This window comes from Ciconia boyciana, chromosome 8 (genome assembly GCF_034638445.1).
Source record: "Ciconia boyciana chromosome 8, ASM3463844v1, whole genome shotgun sequence".
Lineage (NCBI taxonomy): Eukaryota > Metazoa > Chordata > Aves > Ciconiiformes > Ciconiidae > Ciconia > Ciconia boyciana.
Genome location: NC_132941.1, coordinates 13,997,552 through 14,015,780, shown reverse-complemented (window position 1 = coordinate 14,015,780; position 18,229 = coordinate 13,997,552). Strand labels below are relative to the sequence as shown.

At 40.6% G+C, this 18,229-nt stretch overlaps 1 protein-coding gene across 1 annotated transcript in view; it reads left to right on the top strand.

Annotated features, from left to right (window-relative positions):
• The window catches only part of LOC140655410 (tropomodulin-2), a 36,814-nt gene extending 20,072 nt beyond the window's left edge, over positions 1-16,742 (top strand). Inside the window, exons 4-10 of the mRNA XM_072869917.1 lie at positions 4,119-4,241; positions 6,854-6,940; positions 9,666-9,796; positions 10,428-10,535; positions 10,806-10,949; positions 11,279-11,423; positions 13,193-16,742. Coding sequence (XP_072726018.1) covers positions 4,119-4,241; positions 6,854-6,940; positions 9,666-9,796; positions 10,428-10,535; positions 10,806-10,949; positions 11,279-11,423; positions 13,193-13,227 — 773 coding nt within the window. The 3' untranslated portion in view covers positions 13,228-16,742. The remainder of the gene's footprint in view (positions 1-4,118; positions 4,242-6,853; positions 6,941-9,665; positions 9,797-10,427; positions 10,536-10,805; positions 10,950-11,278; positions 11,424-13,192) is intronic.
• Positions 16,743-18,229: the final 1,487 nt, after the last annotated feature.

The window sequence follows — 18,229 nt, the reverse complement described above, 5'->3', positions numbered from 1 at the left end:
CTTGAAGTAGTTCCCTGCTCGATTAGCACATTTTCCTATGGATGTGCATCTGTGGTTATGTGGTTAACTATTATTGTACAAGGAGATGGAGGTAGGGATAGGGCTCATTTCCTTGCTTTACTCTGACGTTGCTTTAATGGGGGCATTTGCATAATGCAGGAAATCAGAGCTTGCTGAAACCAAGTGGCAAAATTACGTCTATGGTTTTATGACTGTACCCAGTGTGTTTCTTTTTGTCATTGAATTTGTTTTCCTTTTATCTCACTCTGCATTTCTATGTCTCTCTGTAGTCCTTTTTACTGAATCCTTCTCTCTGGTTTTCAATGGATTTTTTCCCTGAGCCTCTTTTGAGTAAAAGATGAACCATATCATATTTCAATTTGAATAGAAGTTCAAATTGAAGAGTGTGTGAAAAGGAACAGGTCTGCTGTTAGACTGAGCCAGGACAAATCTCTACTCATTGCACTCACAGTCAGAAAGTCCCCTGGGTTATAATAAGCTGCCTCAGTTGTCATGCAGGTCACCCCAGGCACTCATCCCAGTTTGACAGAAAGGAGGGGAGAATTGCATTGATTTATGCTTAAAATTTAATGTTGAAAAAAAGCACTTTGGATCCCAGACATTTTGGGTTTCTATGCATGTGTAAAAATAAAATGATATTTTAATGCTTACTGTTTGTTTTTACTGGAATTGAATTTTTGTTTTGCAGTTAAACACAAGAATATATCATTTTTGTACATAAATGTGGTTATCTTTGTGTTGTTAACACTGGTGTAGCTCAAGTATGATATGTATAAACATAACTTGCCACTGTGTTTTTCATTGGTAGAAAGATAAGCTATTAAGACTTAGCACAGAACATTAGCATATTCTGGAGGCAAAATGTAACACAGCCAACATTAATTATACCACATGGAATGTTATAATAAAGTACCTTCTAAAATATAGGGTGAATATAAGGAGCACCAAGAGCAGCAGCCTTTCTTCATAAATCTCACTTTAAAATAGTAAAACATCACTATTCTTCCAAGGCTTCTTCCAAATAATAAATTTTAACTTTAAGCTGCACCATTGAAACAAGCAAGCCACAATCCGTATTTTATTTTGTCAGTGAATTCCATGATGGCACTGTATAATGAATTTACAATGTACGCATGTGGGACTAGGAGGGACCTCCTAAATCTTTACACCCTGTCCTTAAAATAATGAAGGAAAACTAGTTGACAGCCATCTATAAACACAGACACACAGTTTTGCTGTTGGTGGACAGGTAATGAATTCCTAATAACGTGCTAAATGCATAAGCTCATCTAACCTCTATCTGTTATGCTACAGCATCTCTTCACAGTGGGATAATGCAAAAGAATGTTCTTATCTAGGTAGCAGAGAAAAGAATATTTTTAAAACGCCACTGGATGCCAGCAAGGCCCACATATATTAAAGATATATATTACCATCTTTGACATGACCTTGCCCCTTTAAATATTTTATATAACCAGTAATAGAATTTTTTTCTAAAACATTTGCCAGGAATGCTTTAAATGAAACTATCATTGGGAGTCACATACACATTTTAAAAGATTTGGGCTGCCATCCAAGAATTACATATGCCTGAAACAAATGCTTAAAAATTGTATTCCTATGTATGTGAACTGCACAGAAAAAGTATGAGCCTGTACTGGTTTCCATTACCCCTGGACTTCTTGTTACACAAGGCACTTGGCCTACCCATATCCGAAGTCCATAGAGAAGGACCAACTGTAATACATATTGTGTCCAGTTTACACAAGACTCAAGGTCCTGTGTCCCCTTACAATGTTATGTGTGAAAGTCTAGACTTCCGTCAGTATTTGTTAACAGTGTGGCTGGCGTTTGGGTCTGTGAAGAATCACTTATTGCCTGATGGAGATGTTTTATGCAAGCTATGGCGCTGTGGAGTATAGCTATTAGGGGATACTATTATCAGTCAGGATAAAGATAAGTAGGATTCCCTCAAGATCTCAACCGACTTACTGATTACTTGAAACTCATGTGGAACCACCAGTGAGCTGAAAGGAAAATATTTTATGGACAGTACTCCTCACTACTGATTGTTTACTCAGATATTCTGATTGATTTTGGTCCTCTAGCTTCCAACATAGTAATGAATTTTTTTCCTTACGTGTTATGCTTACCAGTCAAGCTGGCATCAAGTTAAGTCTTGGTCAGTGGTGTCTGGAAGCTGCTGTCCAACACTTCAGATTAGGTGGTAGTACAGAGAGAATCTGAAATCGTAGCACCTGTCCTGTTATGAAATCTGGAGAGCATGACTAATCTATCTTCACAGAGTATTTCTCACCCCAGATTTCCACTTGACTTTTGTTTGATGTTGCTGGGTTGGCTGTGTCTGATTCATATCACCCAGTGCGTGGTGAAAGTTAAAATGATTCTTACCTTTGGCTCACAAAGGCTTTCATCTTCTAGAAGCCCCCTCTTAAAAAAATTACTTACTTAAAATATCGCATGAAAAATGAATCATAATATGATACTACTTTGTCTTTCTACATAACCTTCTGTCCAGTTTTGTACTCAGAAATTATTTAGCCTTCGTACAAATATCTCTAGGGTAAATAATAAGAATCCTGCGTCAGTAAACCTTGCCAGAGTTTCAGAAATTTCCATTAAGTTTTTTTTCTGAGCTTATTCAGTGACCTCAGTCATAGAAGGTGACAGTATAGAAATTGCTGTAGACAAATTAGTATGAAAGAGATAAATGAATTGGGTATTATCTACATGAAAATGCTACTTTGGACCATAATGGGGAAAAATTAAGCCACAGAAGGATGTCAGTGTTGAAAAACCAGAGGCAAAGCATCTGTAATTCAACACTAAAATCAGAACTGCCTTTATTAATGGTAACAAAATGATATCACTAATACAATTAAAATTAAACTATTTGAGAGACATTTCAGAAAGCCACAGGATATGCTTCAAGCATTACATCTAGAGTGTACAAAGCTGCACAAAAGGACAATTTAAAGTTGACAGTGGGCCAAAGCCACCTGCAGCCAAAGGTCATCACAGCTTCATTACAATGGGATTAACTAAAGCCAGCTTGAGCATTAGTTGTTAGGGACAAGGTGAGGGGAACCACTCCACAGTGGACAGTAGAAGAGCAATGACACCGTCTGTTGCATGTGGCATCATCTAACGTTTTACTGACTGTATGGGTTTGGTACAGGGAAGTGTTGAGTGGGAGACAAGCTCCAGCGGCGCTGGCGACTGAAGTGCAGCCCTAGCTCTAATTTAAAGGGCCTCGCTCCAAGCATTTGCGGTTACATCATCACGCTACTGAGGTTAACTATAACAACAGGCTAAAGGAGTAGTCAGACTTTTTGTGTTGTTTCTGGATTTATCCTGCCATTTTCTCATGTCAGCAGAAGGGCCAATGATCTCAGTCTTGGGGGAATATCGCACAGAAACACACACCTGCTAACCCCAATGTAACAGCAGTATACAAAGAGACAAACAGGTCAGGAGTCTTTCTTGGGGAACATGCGATTCAGTTCAGTTCGGACTTTTCAGGCCTGCACGGATTGTCAGGAAAAGGCTATTTATGTGAATGATCATCAGGAGACACAGAGGGGAAATACTGATGGAAAAGCTGGAAATTAAACTGCATTACTGGAAGAGAACAGGTTTGCTTAGTGTTCAGGCTCTTGTATGGAATTTGGTAAACTGAAAGGTTCTTGCAGTAGGATGGTTTTAACTGCTTCACGTGCCTCATTTAAATATAAAGATGAAATTTCTGCAAGCTTTTTGTGTAGACCTGATTCTGCCTATTTAAGGCCACAGGAACTTCAGAAAAATCCCAGCTGTGACTGCTCCTGGGGATTTATTTTAGGAAATTTGCTTCCACATTAACAATCACCAACACAGAGCAGAAGTCTGCACCTTTTGCTTTTAGACTCTCATTAAGACCCTGGTGTGGAGGATAGCATCAAGTAAGAAACAGGAAAACATGCACTTGATAATATTTCCAAGCAGTTCCACTGTCACAGACCTATTGCCCCACTGCTAGGAGGCAGAGGAGTTGTTCCAGTAATTCATTACTCACTCTGGCTTTTTTCTTCTCTTAGGAAAAATATTTATCCCTAAAGAAAAGCCCATAGAAACCCGTACAGAAGAGAAAGTGACCCTGGATCCAGAACTAGAAGAAGCCCTGGCCAGCGCTTCAGATACTGAGCTCTACGACCTTGCAGGTTAGCTCATATATAGGTATGATCCCCCTACACATCCAGTTCTTCTCTGCCTAGACCTGCCACCAGGAGTGTCTCATGATCATCTCTCAAGTACCTGCTGTTTCACTATACAGACAGGTGGCAACCTGTGGGCTGTGCCTTGCCCACGAAGACTTCAAGCATGACTCGATAGCTGCTGCATTTTAGACTTCTCTCATCTACTTATAATTGATGTGGCAGGCAAGGGGAGAAGATGAACCAGCTAACATGGTTGGGGAAAGGAAGGGTAGACTGCAGGCTGCTGCAGGTGGAGACCTGCAGTGGAGACCACTGATCTTACTGCATCCGCATTGTTTGTAGCATACTATTGCTACCTCCACTCAACTCTGACATCCCACATGGCAGGATGAACTTGTTAGAGGATGCAGTGGATGAAGATCCTGCATCCATGAGGAAATTTGGAATCTAATCCCTTGAATCAGAAAATTGGTTGCCAGCTGATGAGACCTGGGTATCTTCACCACTTTTAATTCTGTTCCTTTAATCCAGAATACAACCTCACGTTCTAGAGTGTGCACAAAGGAAATAATTTTGAAGTGTATCCACTTGCATAAATAACATTTGAACCTACAGTATAACAAAGGCCAATCTGTAGTTCTTGAGCCACCTGTGACTTTCAAGCAGTTTGTATTATGGGTATGTCATATGTTTATGCTAGTAGATCATCATCTGAATCCCTAATCTGGGAAGAAGCAAACCAGCCAGAGCAGGTGAGATTAATGTCAATGGGTTATTCTAAAACCCTGCTCAACCTAGTGTTGAGACCTCCCTATGGAACCACTGACATCTCCTGCCTTGTCCACCCAGTTCCGAGTGGATTCTATCCTTCCCTGGGCTCTCTGAGGTCCTTTGTCTACCTTTTTGGGCCCTAGTTATGCAAAAATTTTGGTGGGAGAATTGCAACTCTATTGACAATTTTTTTGTTTTCATTAGGAAAATCTAAATAAAATATTTCAGCATATTAGATTAATCTGAATCTGGGTTAGATCAACGTTAAACTCAAAACTCTTGTAGCTACTATATCATCCTATTGAAGGATGTTATCTTGCCATTATCGTCTGTAATTCTTGGCTACACCACCCATTTCTGGATGCATTAGTCTTGGCTCTGACTGAAATGTGGTGTATCACAGGAATCAGGATTATAATGCGGCTGGCACTTGTCAGGAAGTCTGAAGTTCATGGAATGAAGTTCCAAGTTTTGCTCAGCTCTGGTCAATATCCAGCCATTCGTGACAGAATTTGTAGGTATCGTAGTCTAATAAAAAAAAAAAAAGAAAAAGAAAAAAGAGTAGCACACCTACTGCCCAGAGTTCTGAAAACAGTCTGTAACAGCAACTAAAGAGTCATTTGCTTACTCAACAGAGTATTTTCCGTAAGAAAAAACTGATGATAAAAGTAAAAATCTACATCAAGTTAATGACTTTTAATTAATGCATGATCCTATAGAATAAAGTTCAATTAGATAATTTATGGGAGAAGTATCAGCAAACACAGCACAATTTATTGCATGACAGTATGGAAGTTCATTGCACAAAAGATAACTTTGAAGCTTCTTTTATGGAGTTGTGGTTTCTCTTGTCGTTTCTCTCATAATAGTTTATATCCTCACTATTTATTTTAAAGTCCTGGAATTTTTTTTTTTCCAAGCACATCAGCATCCATGTGCTTCTATAAGAAACCACAGTGTGAATGTCAATTTATTAAGCTAACCACAGGTACAGTAAAATTCTTCTCAGATATGCCAAACAATACAACAGAATCACAGAATCACAGAATCACAGAATCGTATAGGTTGGAAAAGACCTTTAAGATCATCGAGTCCAACCGTAAACCTAACACTACCAAGACCACCACTATACCATGTCCATAAGCACCTCATCCAAACGTCTTTTAAATACCCCCAGGGATGGCGACTCAACCACTTCTCTGGGCAGCCTGTTCCAATGCTTGATAACCCTTTCAGGGAAGTAAAATTTCCTAATATCCAGTCTAAACCTCCCCTGGCGCAACTTGAGGCCATTTCCTCTTGTCCTATCACTTGTTACGTGGGAGAAGAGACCGACCCCCACCTCTCTACAACCTCCTTTCAGGTAGTTGTAGAGAGCAATAAGGTCTCCCCTAAGAGCAATAAATGGTTCAGGTTGTATATTAGGGAAAAAAAAATGATTAGGAGTCTAGCACTGAAACAAGTTACCCAAAGAGATTGTGGGATTTCCATCCCTGGATGTTTTCAGGATCCAGCTGGACAAAGCCACATCTGACCTGGTTAATGCTGGCAACACTCCTGCTTGAGGGGGAGGCTGGACATGACCTGCAGTGGTTCCTTCCAGCTGGCATTTCTGTGATATGCATACTACATTGATTCAATTGTTCAAAAACCTGTATTAAAAATGTCTGTATCTCCGGTATTTAGACCCCTAAAGACTCTCCCTACAAGCAAGCATGACTCAGAGAGTTAACATTTTATAAAGGGTTTTTTGTTGGGGGAACTAATTTGTAGGAGATATTTTTCTGCAGTCTTTGTTCCTGCTATTAACATTGTATCTTGTTGCTGATATTTACACATTTTAGCTGTTCTTGGAGTGCACAACATGGTCAACAACCCAAAATTTGATGAAGGAGGAGCTCGCAGTAAAGATGGAAAAGGAACTGTGAGAAGTAAGCAAGCAGATTTCTCTTGTGGGCTATATATCATCTTTAGCGACTTGTGCACCTATAGGTTGGGTCTATTGGTCTAATTTACTGTAATGTAACTGGGCCTTACCTTGATTGATCTAATTAATCATGAGGGGGAGCTCTTTAAAGTAAATATAATCTTAATATTCATTATCTATAATGACAACAGTACTATGCAAATAAATCATTCCTAAGAAGCTCCGTTTTCCTCGAGAGCAATATCTAGCTCTGCAGAGGTAGTTGAAAGGACAGCAGTATTTAAGAAGCCAAGACACATACCTTTTTATTCCACTTCAGCTTAGGCAGTGGACAGAAAACATAGCGAGCTGTAGCTAAGAGGTGGCCACATCCCAGGTCAGGCCACCTTGCCTCAAGTGTCTACATTTACAGAACTGAATAATGACTTGTAACCACAGGGCTCAAACGTGGCAGAATCCCTGGCAGAGTCACATCTCTGACCAGAGTCACATCAAGCTGCATTCACAGGGAGGGAAAGACCACATGGATGTCCTCCTGCCCCGGCTACTCTCTCTGATCTACTACCTCCATGTTAGTCTTGTGGCAGCGTGTTCAAACGTTGGCTGTTATACGGCTCCTTAGGTACATGGGAAGTGTAACAGTTCAGGAAATCCCCCAGCAGAAACAGCTGTAGTTACTAAAAACAAATCCAGAAATGTTTGCACTAAATAAACAGACCTTTGGTGAATCAGATCTTAGTTCAACAACCGACAAGAGGCTGGAGGTGGGGGAGAAATGGGTACGTCTGAATTCCAAGTTTTTCTTGAGAGCTGCCAAACCTCGATCCGGAGCTCATCACCTCCGAGCTCTGGGATATCAAGTGGGCTAAACTTTGCTTTTTAAGACAAAATTGTGGAATGCTCTTTTGTAGGGAAGCAGTACTCAAAAAATGTTTTCTTATTCTAAGGCCATGGGAACAGCAGCTATCTTTACCAAGGACTTTCATTTCCATCCTTCGTTACTAAAGGGGAGGTGGGAAAGTAGACAGGACACTGTGTCACTTGATTTTTCTCAGGATTAAAACTGCTCTGCAAGCCTCCTCAGTGGGGCCCTATGGGGCCCCTCATAACAGGCAACTGCATGCATTACTAATCCACATAAATTTCAGATTATTTTTGTTGTACTGAGTCAAAATGTCAGCTATGTGAGTCAGCTAAACTATGCTCCAATCACAGACTTAAGAACCAGAAAATCACCATCACATCACTTTATTCTTTGGTCCAAAAGCAATACCTTTCCTCAGCCAAGTGAAATGCTTCAGTAAAAGAGGGAGCCATCTCAAAAGCTGCCCATCAATGTGGCAAAACAGCACCATTATTAAAGAAACAAGATAAAACTCATGGGAAGCTCATGGGAAACTCAAGAAGTAGAAACTGAAAAATACTGCTAACTCTAGACTGAGTATACGTGATGTCTAACCTGAGGACAGGGTGCCAGGCTCTCCCTAGCTCCCAGCTTGGCAGGGTGTTGCCACAAGTGCAAAAAATGCTTTGCTGTTTTTTGTTTACTTTCTGTCCGTGCCTTAAAGATAGGGTGAATTCTCTATATGCATTTTACCAGTAGTTTTCAATTTCCTACTCCCTAGGAAGGCTGGAGTGTTATTCAGGCATGTGTGAGGTCTCTCAGGGAATTAGTAAAAAAAAAAAAAAAGTTCAGTGTAAAAGGGAGCAGAGCGAAAACCAGCTCAAGGTTTGTGTATGACTTCATCTCTACTAGGAGTTTGAGTTCTAAAAAATATTTTTCTTTTGGCCCATGATGTGGCATGAACTTTACCCATTGCACTGAACAGAAATGTGTAGTATATTGAGACTTGAGCACAAGTCTTCAAAATAACTCACTGTCTGCAACAAAAAATAAAAGGGTTTAAACATACTTGTGGTCAGTAACGTACTCCTTTCTTGCCTCTAGTGGCTTGGGTGGTGAGGGCTTTTAAATTAATCTCCACAACTATAGGCACGGGAACTAGAAATACTAATTGTGTTCTAACCTATGAGTTTTATGCATCTCTAAGAATATTTATAGCTCATAGCTGCCAACATTAAAAACTGTATCTCTTTGGAGTATGAATACTCAAAGACTTCATAAATCTTGGTGCGAGCAGATGGACTTGCTTTTCATGCTTTGATAGCTTTATTATTTAGAAAGTGCAGATGTTGCAATTTTACGAGAGCTAATTGAATTTATAGTAAGGCTGATAGCATCAGCCTAGAGAAGGAAACTGAGGGGCCTCCTGATCATGTTCCTTTATGTTCGCAAAGTCTATGCATACATGCAGGGACATTTTCTCACTAATGTAATGTGCAACTTCTGAACACACCTTCCCCTACAGCTGTTAGACAAAGAACAAAGCAGCCCTTGCAGTATATTACATTCTATACTATAGTCTTTAAAGCTGCTTTGGCTCAAATTAATTGTACTGGAACTTCTGTACAGAAAGGAGGAATTTGCCCGTGAGGATACTGCCCAGCTGCTGTGACTGCAGCCTCCAGTGACATGCTTCTGGGTGCACAGAAGGTGCAAAGGGCATGGCAGGGATAACGGGGCTAATGCTCCTATTTCCAAGTTTTGTGGTTCATATAAACCCTTTCTTGAATGCTATAGTACAAACCTAAATGGGAATTGAAAAGCCAGACTGTTACTGATGATGCCTGTTCCTCACATCAACGTTTCATGAGATCTTGTTTTGCAGATGTGGTGAAAGGTGAAAAGGTCAAGCCCATCTTTGAGGAGCCACCTAACCCGACCAACGTGGAAGCAAGTTTACAAAGGATAAAAGCAAATGATCCTAGTCTCATAGAAATTAATCTCAACAACATAAAGGTAGATGCTGTGGTTTCATTTATGTCATCATAGGAGGGTTTATTCAAATATTTCCAGAGCCCTTGCCTTTTATCTTCAAATTTTGCCTCTCTCTACGGTTCAGGAAAAGCAGGACACACAGGAAAGGGCTGAGGAGGGAACTGTTGTAGAGGCTCCAAGGTCATCAATGCCTGATATTGAATTAGGTGCCAGTGAAAAGCCCAAGGGGTGGCTCCCTCTGGCTGCCTTTCTTTAGCAGGTTGTAAAGCAAGATATCTCATGGGCACTATATAATCATCACCAGCCAAATTCAATTAGCCCAGACATGCAAATGGAGGAGGAGCTGGCACACAGAGACTGAACAACCAGCAGCAAAATAGGAGAATAGCTCAGAGATTAGTCCCGTGCTTGCGTTGGCCTGACCCAGTTAAAGGCAGTGCTGACACCGCATCCTAGTGCTGGCCTCCACAGGTCTCTGAAGGCCACTATGAGCAGGGGACATTTTGTCCATTCTGAGATACTCTTAAAAGCATCGGGGATGTTTAAATTGTGTAGACTGTGGCTATTAATCAATCAGTTTGATAACAATTAAAATCAGTGTCTAGTGATGTGACTGGCTTTCCTAATTACTGGATTTACTTTCTTAATGCAGAATATTCCTATTCCAACACTGAAAGAATTTGCAAAAGCTTTGGAAAGCAACACGCATGTGAAGACATTCAGCCTTGCAGCTACTCGAAGCAATGACCCTGTAGCTATCGTAAGTTTAAACACCGTTTGGAAAAAAAAGTCACAACAATTTTTAAGTAGGTCTGTGGCTGATTTAGGATACATTCTTCATTTTCCCTTGCAGAATTTTCCTGTCACTATGCAAAGTAGAATCGTAATCTCTTCTGATCTACCTCTAAGTTCTTCTAAGCCTATTTGTGTTTTATTTCTTTGTAGGTACTAAGCCATGTTTTGTAGATTCTCTGTTATTCCCTGAAACTCTCAAGACGTTTTCTTATATTCCCTCTTTCTGACCCCTCAGGCATTTGCAGATATGTTGAAAGTGAACAAAACACTGAAGAGTCTGAATGTAGAATCCAACTTCATCACTGGGATGGGTATTTTGGCACTAATTGATGCACTGAAAGAGAATGAATCCCTGACAGAGATTAAAATTGACAACCAGGTAAAGAGAGAGCACTGAGTGAGTCCACTTTTGTTTCCCTTCTATATGGATTCCCAGAGGGTTCTCCTAGAGGGGTCTGGCGAAGTCAAGGCAGCCTCTGTGGTTCAGTCATTCTGCAGCCAGCTCATGTCTCATGCCCATGCAACCAAACAGTGGAAAACTTCTAAATAAAACCGGTCAAAGCCAAGTATAAAACCCAGAGCAAAATCCCTAGGGACAGGATTCTCTTTGTAGTTTGCAGCACAGTACTGAAATATAACCAGTTATTTCTCTCTGCTATGAAACCAAATATTTTCTTTTCTTCTGGGGACATTTCACTGCATCACCAGAGGCAGCAGCTGGGGACAGCTGTAGAGATGGAGATTGCCAAGATGCTGGAGGAGAACTCCAAGATTCTCAAGTTTGGATACCAGTTCACAAAGCAAGGTCCAAGAACCAGGGTAGCAGCAGCTATCACTAAAAACAATGATCTGGGTAAGATGCTACTAAATCTACTCATAATTTGTTTATGTGAGCCAAGCCCTGACCTTCCTAGACACAACTCTTCCTGTCTGTACATAGGATTGATTTTTAAATCTACAACATTCAGTCTGCTATATGTGAGGGGTGATGCATAGCTCCACGGACTCTAGAGTAGACAACAGCAAAGATCTTACTGTGATTAGGAGCCACTATTCTTCTCCTTCTTCCACTTCTTCTGGGAAGGGGAGTTACTTCAGTCTTTTCCATGGAGCACCCTGGATTTCCAGCTGCCCTGTCAGCTGTTCTGGCCAGTAAGTAGAGACCCAAACCCATCCTGTTTGTTCAGTGAACACAGAATTCCTCACGTCTTTGCCCTGCCCATGACAGACCAAGCCTGCCTAACCAAGGGAACAAAAAAGACTTTCCTGCCTGCGTGACCAAGTACAGGCAAAGACAATAACGCTTTGCAAGTTTTACCTGAGTGTGACATGCTCTACCCTGTGTGCTGAATACACAGAATAGGGAGGAGATGACTAGGCAGGAGTCGTTTACAGTAAGAATAATAATAATAATAAAAAAAATCAACTCTGTGTTATTAGTCAATTCTACTTCAAAGTGGGGTGTCAAACCATGATGCCTTTTCTGGCTTCAGCTTGGGTTTCTGTCTGTGAGAACTAAGATAAAAGTTGAGCTAGAACCTACTTCTTTGACACATTCTTTTAATTTTTTTTTGCAGTTCTAATTTTTAGCAGTATCGAAGTATTCCCATGATATACTATTGTTCCTGAAACTATTAGTGTCCCGGAATAGTATTTAAAACATCCAAAGAGAGAAAAACTTTTTTTCCACTATTTAACCAATTGCCATTAGACATATGTCCTGTACCTAATCTTCATTTTCCTGGTTTCATATTTAATCTTAATTTTCCTGGTTTCATATTGTATGGTTTTGTTGAAGATTTAGTAGGGCAGAACACCCCAAAAATTCAATAAAATAAAATAAATGAAGCAACAAACCACTGAAAGCAGACACAAATGACTGATGCTACACTGTAGGCTTTGGAATAATGCAGTCTGTTTGCCAAGATAGCACTATGAAATAAACCTCCTGATAGTAAAGTAAGAGGATGTTTGTAGTAATATATTGTCGTTACTGACTTTCTGTAGTGAAAAACGTTCATTCATCCAGATTTACTGCTTCTGTTCTGTACTTCAGCAGTTCATGTTACTGATATCAGTACTTAGGAGTACTTCAAATTATTTCTAAGACCATATGATTGTCATTTACCAATAGTGGACACTTGTGCAATTAGAAAAGTTATTAATTTTTTTATGCCTAATGCTTAAATAATCCAGAGCACTGCCATGCAGACTAGAGCAGACCAGCATCAACTTAGTTGGAACACAGTGGCTTTTAAAAGAACAATAAAACTGTAACAAAAATCTAAATTAAGCCATTGGGAGGAGGCACTGGAAACGGTGAATTCTCCATCATTTAAAACCGTTCTCTCAGAGTCTGATTTTTATAGAAAATGTATTGATATGAACATTGGGTGAAATTCTACAGTCTGTGATATAGAAAAGCACAGTTTAGATACAATTGTTTTGTTTAGCATTAAGATCTGTTAATTATGGCATTTATGGACATAATCCTGCTGAGTATTTTTTAGAAGCTCCTTCCTTCTTATTGATGTTACTGAGAAGGGAGTGTGTCAGTGAGAAAAGTCCTTAGGTTCTCAGGAAAGCAATACTGACTGCTCTGCTCTTGTTTTATTGGTCTAGTTCGTAAAAAGCGGGTGGAAGGAGAGCGGCAGTAGCCACGCCACAGAGGATGCAAGGCAAGACTGGAGGCTGCCAACAACTGCAATCTCAGAGTGTTCACTGGTCGGAAGGGAAGGCACTGGAAAACCATTACAATGAGAGTTGCTCATTTCTGTTAATGTCTCCTTTTAACCTTGCAAATGCAGCCTGTTCATTTTTAACTTTCACAGTTAATTTAATTTTTACGAGAAAGAGTCATAGTTGATTTGATTTTAATGAAAAAAAAGTTTTGCAATATCTGAAGCCAATATGCAGAATCTTAACTGTGTTACTGAGCATAACATAGTGACACTGACCCTTATTTTAGACAGTTTTTGATATGTTAAAATACGAACTTGTGTATGGATAAAGGGATTCTCTGCTGAAAATAGAAATTTTAGGGTCAGGTCCTGCAATGCCTTATGTCTGTGAATAATCCTTACTTATATATGTATAGTCCTGCTGAACTGAATCCTGCACTGGGATGCTCCTAGGAGTAGAACTAGTAATGCCAGTACAGGTTTGCAGGATCAAACCCTTAAGCCTCTCTCCTGCAGCTGGATCTGGGCATCTGGAACCACACTGGAACAGTACCCTTCTACCTTCTCGGGTCTCCACCCGTCCAGGTCCAAGTGCAGGATTGTGCCTAGATGTATAAACATTGTCAAAGCCTACTTGTTTACATAAGCTTAAGTTAGGTGGATCATTTCACAATGTTACAGTGATATTTGTAATCCTTACTCCACATTGTAATGTTGTATTAGTGCTGCCAAGCCTATAGACTTTGAATGTTTTGAGTTTTTTTCTAGGCCAACAGGTTTTTATTTGCTACTAGAATGCACAGTTTACAGCTATTAATCTTAATCTAAACAAGTATTCTGAGCAATACTTGTTTTGCTTTGAGCCATGTGTTTGACGTTTTTTAGTTCTGGTATTTATGTATATTTGTTAGTATTATAGAACTGTTCTCAGGACCTTTTAGATGAAGATTAATTAAACAGTTAATCCAGGAGAGCAGCTGTGCTACCAGGAAAAAAACATTAAGAGAGTAGTTGTACCAACTACATAACTTACATTTATAGGCTCCAGTTCAGGTTTGTCCATGTATCACAAGGCACTTAGGTATTCACGTCAGTGCTTAGCTGAATAAGGGCAGATTTAAGCATATGCACAAATGCTTTGCTAAATCAGGGCCTTAACTCAGATGCTGTACATAATCTTAACCCAGTGGAAAACACTTGTGAAGCAGCAGCTAACCCCAATACTCAACAGCTCAAAGTTTTAGTAAGAATTCAGTCTGATATTTCATTTTGTGTGTTTTACAGTCTGAAACTATTCTCTATCACTGTTTTATCACTGCCAACTGTTGTCTTTGACAAACAGCCAGAGGTTCATTTTGGTTACATGTACGCATGCTGTAAGAGCTAAGGGAGACTCTGGTTAGGTGCGTCACACATACCAATGCTTTCAAAAAAGCTGCAGAAACGCACCTGGGGCTAGCGCTGCTACCTGGGAAACACTAGCCTCTCCTCTGAGAGCTCCTTCAGGACAACTGGGATGAAGCACTGCTTCCTTCACCCGGGTGATGGGACCGTGCTGGAGGTCACGGTCACTACAGCGTACTCCTGACCCAGGGGGAGAGCTGTGAGCCGCTGTGCAGCTGGGCATCCAGGGATTAGAACCCGGGGAGCCCCAGGAGCAGTTGGTACACGTTTGACATACTTCCCTGAGTGATGTTTCGTGACCAGAGCTGGGGTGCAAGCCAACAGGATGAACCCTCCCTCTGTGCCTTTTATAATGGAAATGAGTAGGTCCAAGGCAACACTCTTCCTGTTGGATACTGGTCTTCATACTGGGGTCCAAACTGAATAACGTATACTTAAATCCCACTGAAAGTAGCTTGCTAAAGTGGTCTGCTGAGCTTGGATCTAAAGTGCAGTATCCACATTTTACTTCCCCGGAGAGCTCCCAGTCTTTACAATTTCCACCTCTCCTTCCCTTCCTCAGAATAAGGCTGAAACCTTTGCTTTGCAAGTAAAAAACATAACACACAGGGGAGTCTTGCTGAGATTTTCCCTAGATCCATGCAGGATTTGGTGTGAAAAACTTTGATATCCCATTAAAAAAAAAAAAGACAAGTTCTGTAACACAGTCATAACTCTGCATGGGCTTAAATAAACAGTCCTTAAAAAACATGTGCATTACTAGGGGGATACTGGGCTTTGCAGCATCAAGTCTCATGGGTAGGAAGAATCCTCATCCCCAAAACCAAAAGATTGTGGTTGCTGACAAACTTCAGTGATTAGAATCACAATGCCCCTATTTTCCTCTTCTTTTCCTTTGATCCAACCAAGGGAATCCCAACTATCAATCATTTTTTTAAATGCATTTTGAAGATTTTTTTTTAATTGGTTACTTTTTTGTTAAAGGGGTGGTACGTATACGTGTTTAAGGGAAATAAGTGCAATCCATTTTTAGTCTTAATTGCCATTTAAAGTGTTGGTATTTGCATGCACCAGTTTTACAAGGATGGATCGGTCTGGCTGCTTCATGATGTCTGCAGCATGTCATCCTATACAGCTTTGCTCAGAGCCACACAAGTGGTTATACAGTCAGGTGGCTCCATCCACGTCAGCTACAGGTTGCATCATGGACCAAGGCACCTGCCTGGGGAAGGCCGTGTGGGCTCTCCATCCCTTCATCTGCCATGCTCTTTGCACAGGCATGTTTCTGAAGGGAGGATTCCTCAAGCACTTGAGAGTATCATCTCAAACACCAGCCCCACCATGCACTAGCAGACAGTGCCTGGAGCTGTGCACCCCATGGCCGGGACCTGGGAGGTCTGGCTCCTTCCAGCATGCGTGAGGAGAACTCCTAATCCCTGGCCATTTTCTCCAGGCAGCTGCTGCCAGCCCCTTCCAGGGGGCTCGGTGACTAGGGACCATCTCTGTCCTGCCTCTTCTGTGTGCTCCACACAAGGGCTTGGTTGTCACCTGGCCTTGAGCATCACAAATCAAACATTGCAACAATATAAAGATCTGTTCAATACAACAACAGCACACAATGGTGATGCTTGGAGGCAGATTTTCATATTAATATAGGATTATTTAGCTGGTTAAAAATCTCTGCAACTAACATGAAGAGGGTCAGGATGCGACTAGTTTTTTTAAATTCTACTTTCAAGCAACATCTGGCATACTCAATGCTGACTGGGGAACAGGGACAGAAGAGTCCTTTTTTCTTAAGCAAACATTCAGGAGTAACTTTGTCTATTTTTGCACATTGCTTCTCGTGTTGACAGCTTCAGTTTGGTTTGCATTTTTTATACAGTTTTTTTCATGGAAAAGCTCAACTGTGTGCGTGTCCTAACATATATGTGAATTGTAGCGTGCACCAAGGACCGTATGTGTACATGTATAACTCTAGTTGAAGATGTTATCTCTGGAACAAAAGTAATTGCATGCGCACAGTGTGGTGCATATTACTCAAGAGGAAGGGAATTACCACGCTATGTAACAGTGACTCCCCAGCATTGTGGTTTTTCTAAATAAATCTTTGTAAAGGATTTGGCTTTTGCAATTTCTCATGGTTTCGTGCCTTGAATCAAGCCTCCCTTGATGCTCCGAGATTGGATTAAGGAGCTTTCTCCACTGTGGCTCTTGCAGCTTTCACTCATCTGGATTATCTGCCAGGTTTCACCTTCTCTTCCCCCCACATTACATGCACTGGGCTGAAGTTTTGTGAATGATGGTTGGGTGCTCAGAACCAGGATTGGGAACAGAGAAACTTGGATTCTCCTCCCAGGTTTAACAGACCTCCCAGATTTAAAGCAAGTTCATCATACCTGTCCATGCCTTGGCTTGCACACTCTAACATCAACCTAATACTTTCCTGCCTCCCAACTCAGTGAATGCTTGTGAAACTCTGAGCTTCTCAGAGGAAGATGCAGCAAGAGATGCACTTTTCTCTAAAGGAAATAAATGGGAAATTAAAACCTCCCATTTTCAGAATGTGTCACTATCTGAGATACTTTGGATCAGATTTCTGTGATGCATCTAGACATCTAAAGCTGCACATGAAAACCCATGGTATTTTCAGGAATGACTAGGTACCAGCTCTCACCAGCTGCAATGTAAGTTTAGATATATAAAATACTGGTTCTTGTCCTTAGACAGACAGACATACCATAAGAATCTGGTCCAGGTGCCCAACCCCCTTTTGGGAACTTACAGGCTTTTGAAACTTATGCCCCATATCCCGAGACTAGATTGTATTACTAGCATTATTTTTTTTTTAATAAATGCCATGGCTCTAAAAATAAGTACACAGTGAAAACTAAAGACAACTGAAAAACAGGACCCTTATTCTACAGTGCTTAATATTTTTTTAGCTCTGGTTTCAATTTTTACAGCTCTGAAATTACATGACAAAGCAATAATAGATCTCTGCAGGTTGCTGTTCTTTTTTGAAGTAAAAAATGAGTGCAATTTACAAAAGGCTGCTGCCATTGGAGCTGCAAAGACTAGATTTCATGTTTTCTTCATCACTAACTCAGGGAAGATAGAGATTTCACTGTTTTGAAAAATTTAGAATCCAGTTCAACTGTGTGCAGTTGTATGCATAAAATCACTATTGTCTGATCAGGATCTTGTATCCAAAACAGCAGAAGCACTATATCAAATTATCCCTCCTCAGCTAGCTTCTACTCAGAAAGTCTGCAAAATGGGCTTTCCGAGAGCATCAGGTAGAGAGACACATATTTCCTGCCTTCTCTGCACAATGTCTCAGCAATTTTCCATATGGCGCCTCATTAGAATTTGACACAGAGAACGTATACTGATTTCTTCCAGGATATACACAGCTCTAAGCTTCAAGGGAATCAAGTGCGCTGTAGAGTGCCTAAAGGCATAGACTGAGTTAATGAAATGGTTAAGCTGACCCTTAGAACTTATGCTGTACATTAAAACACCCTGCAAGATACACATAACTACACATGCATAAGGACAGTTAAAAAAGAAA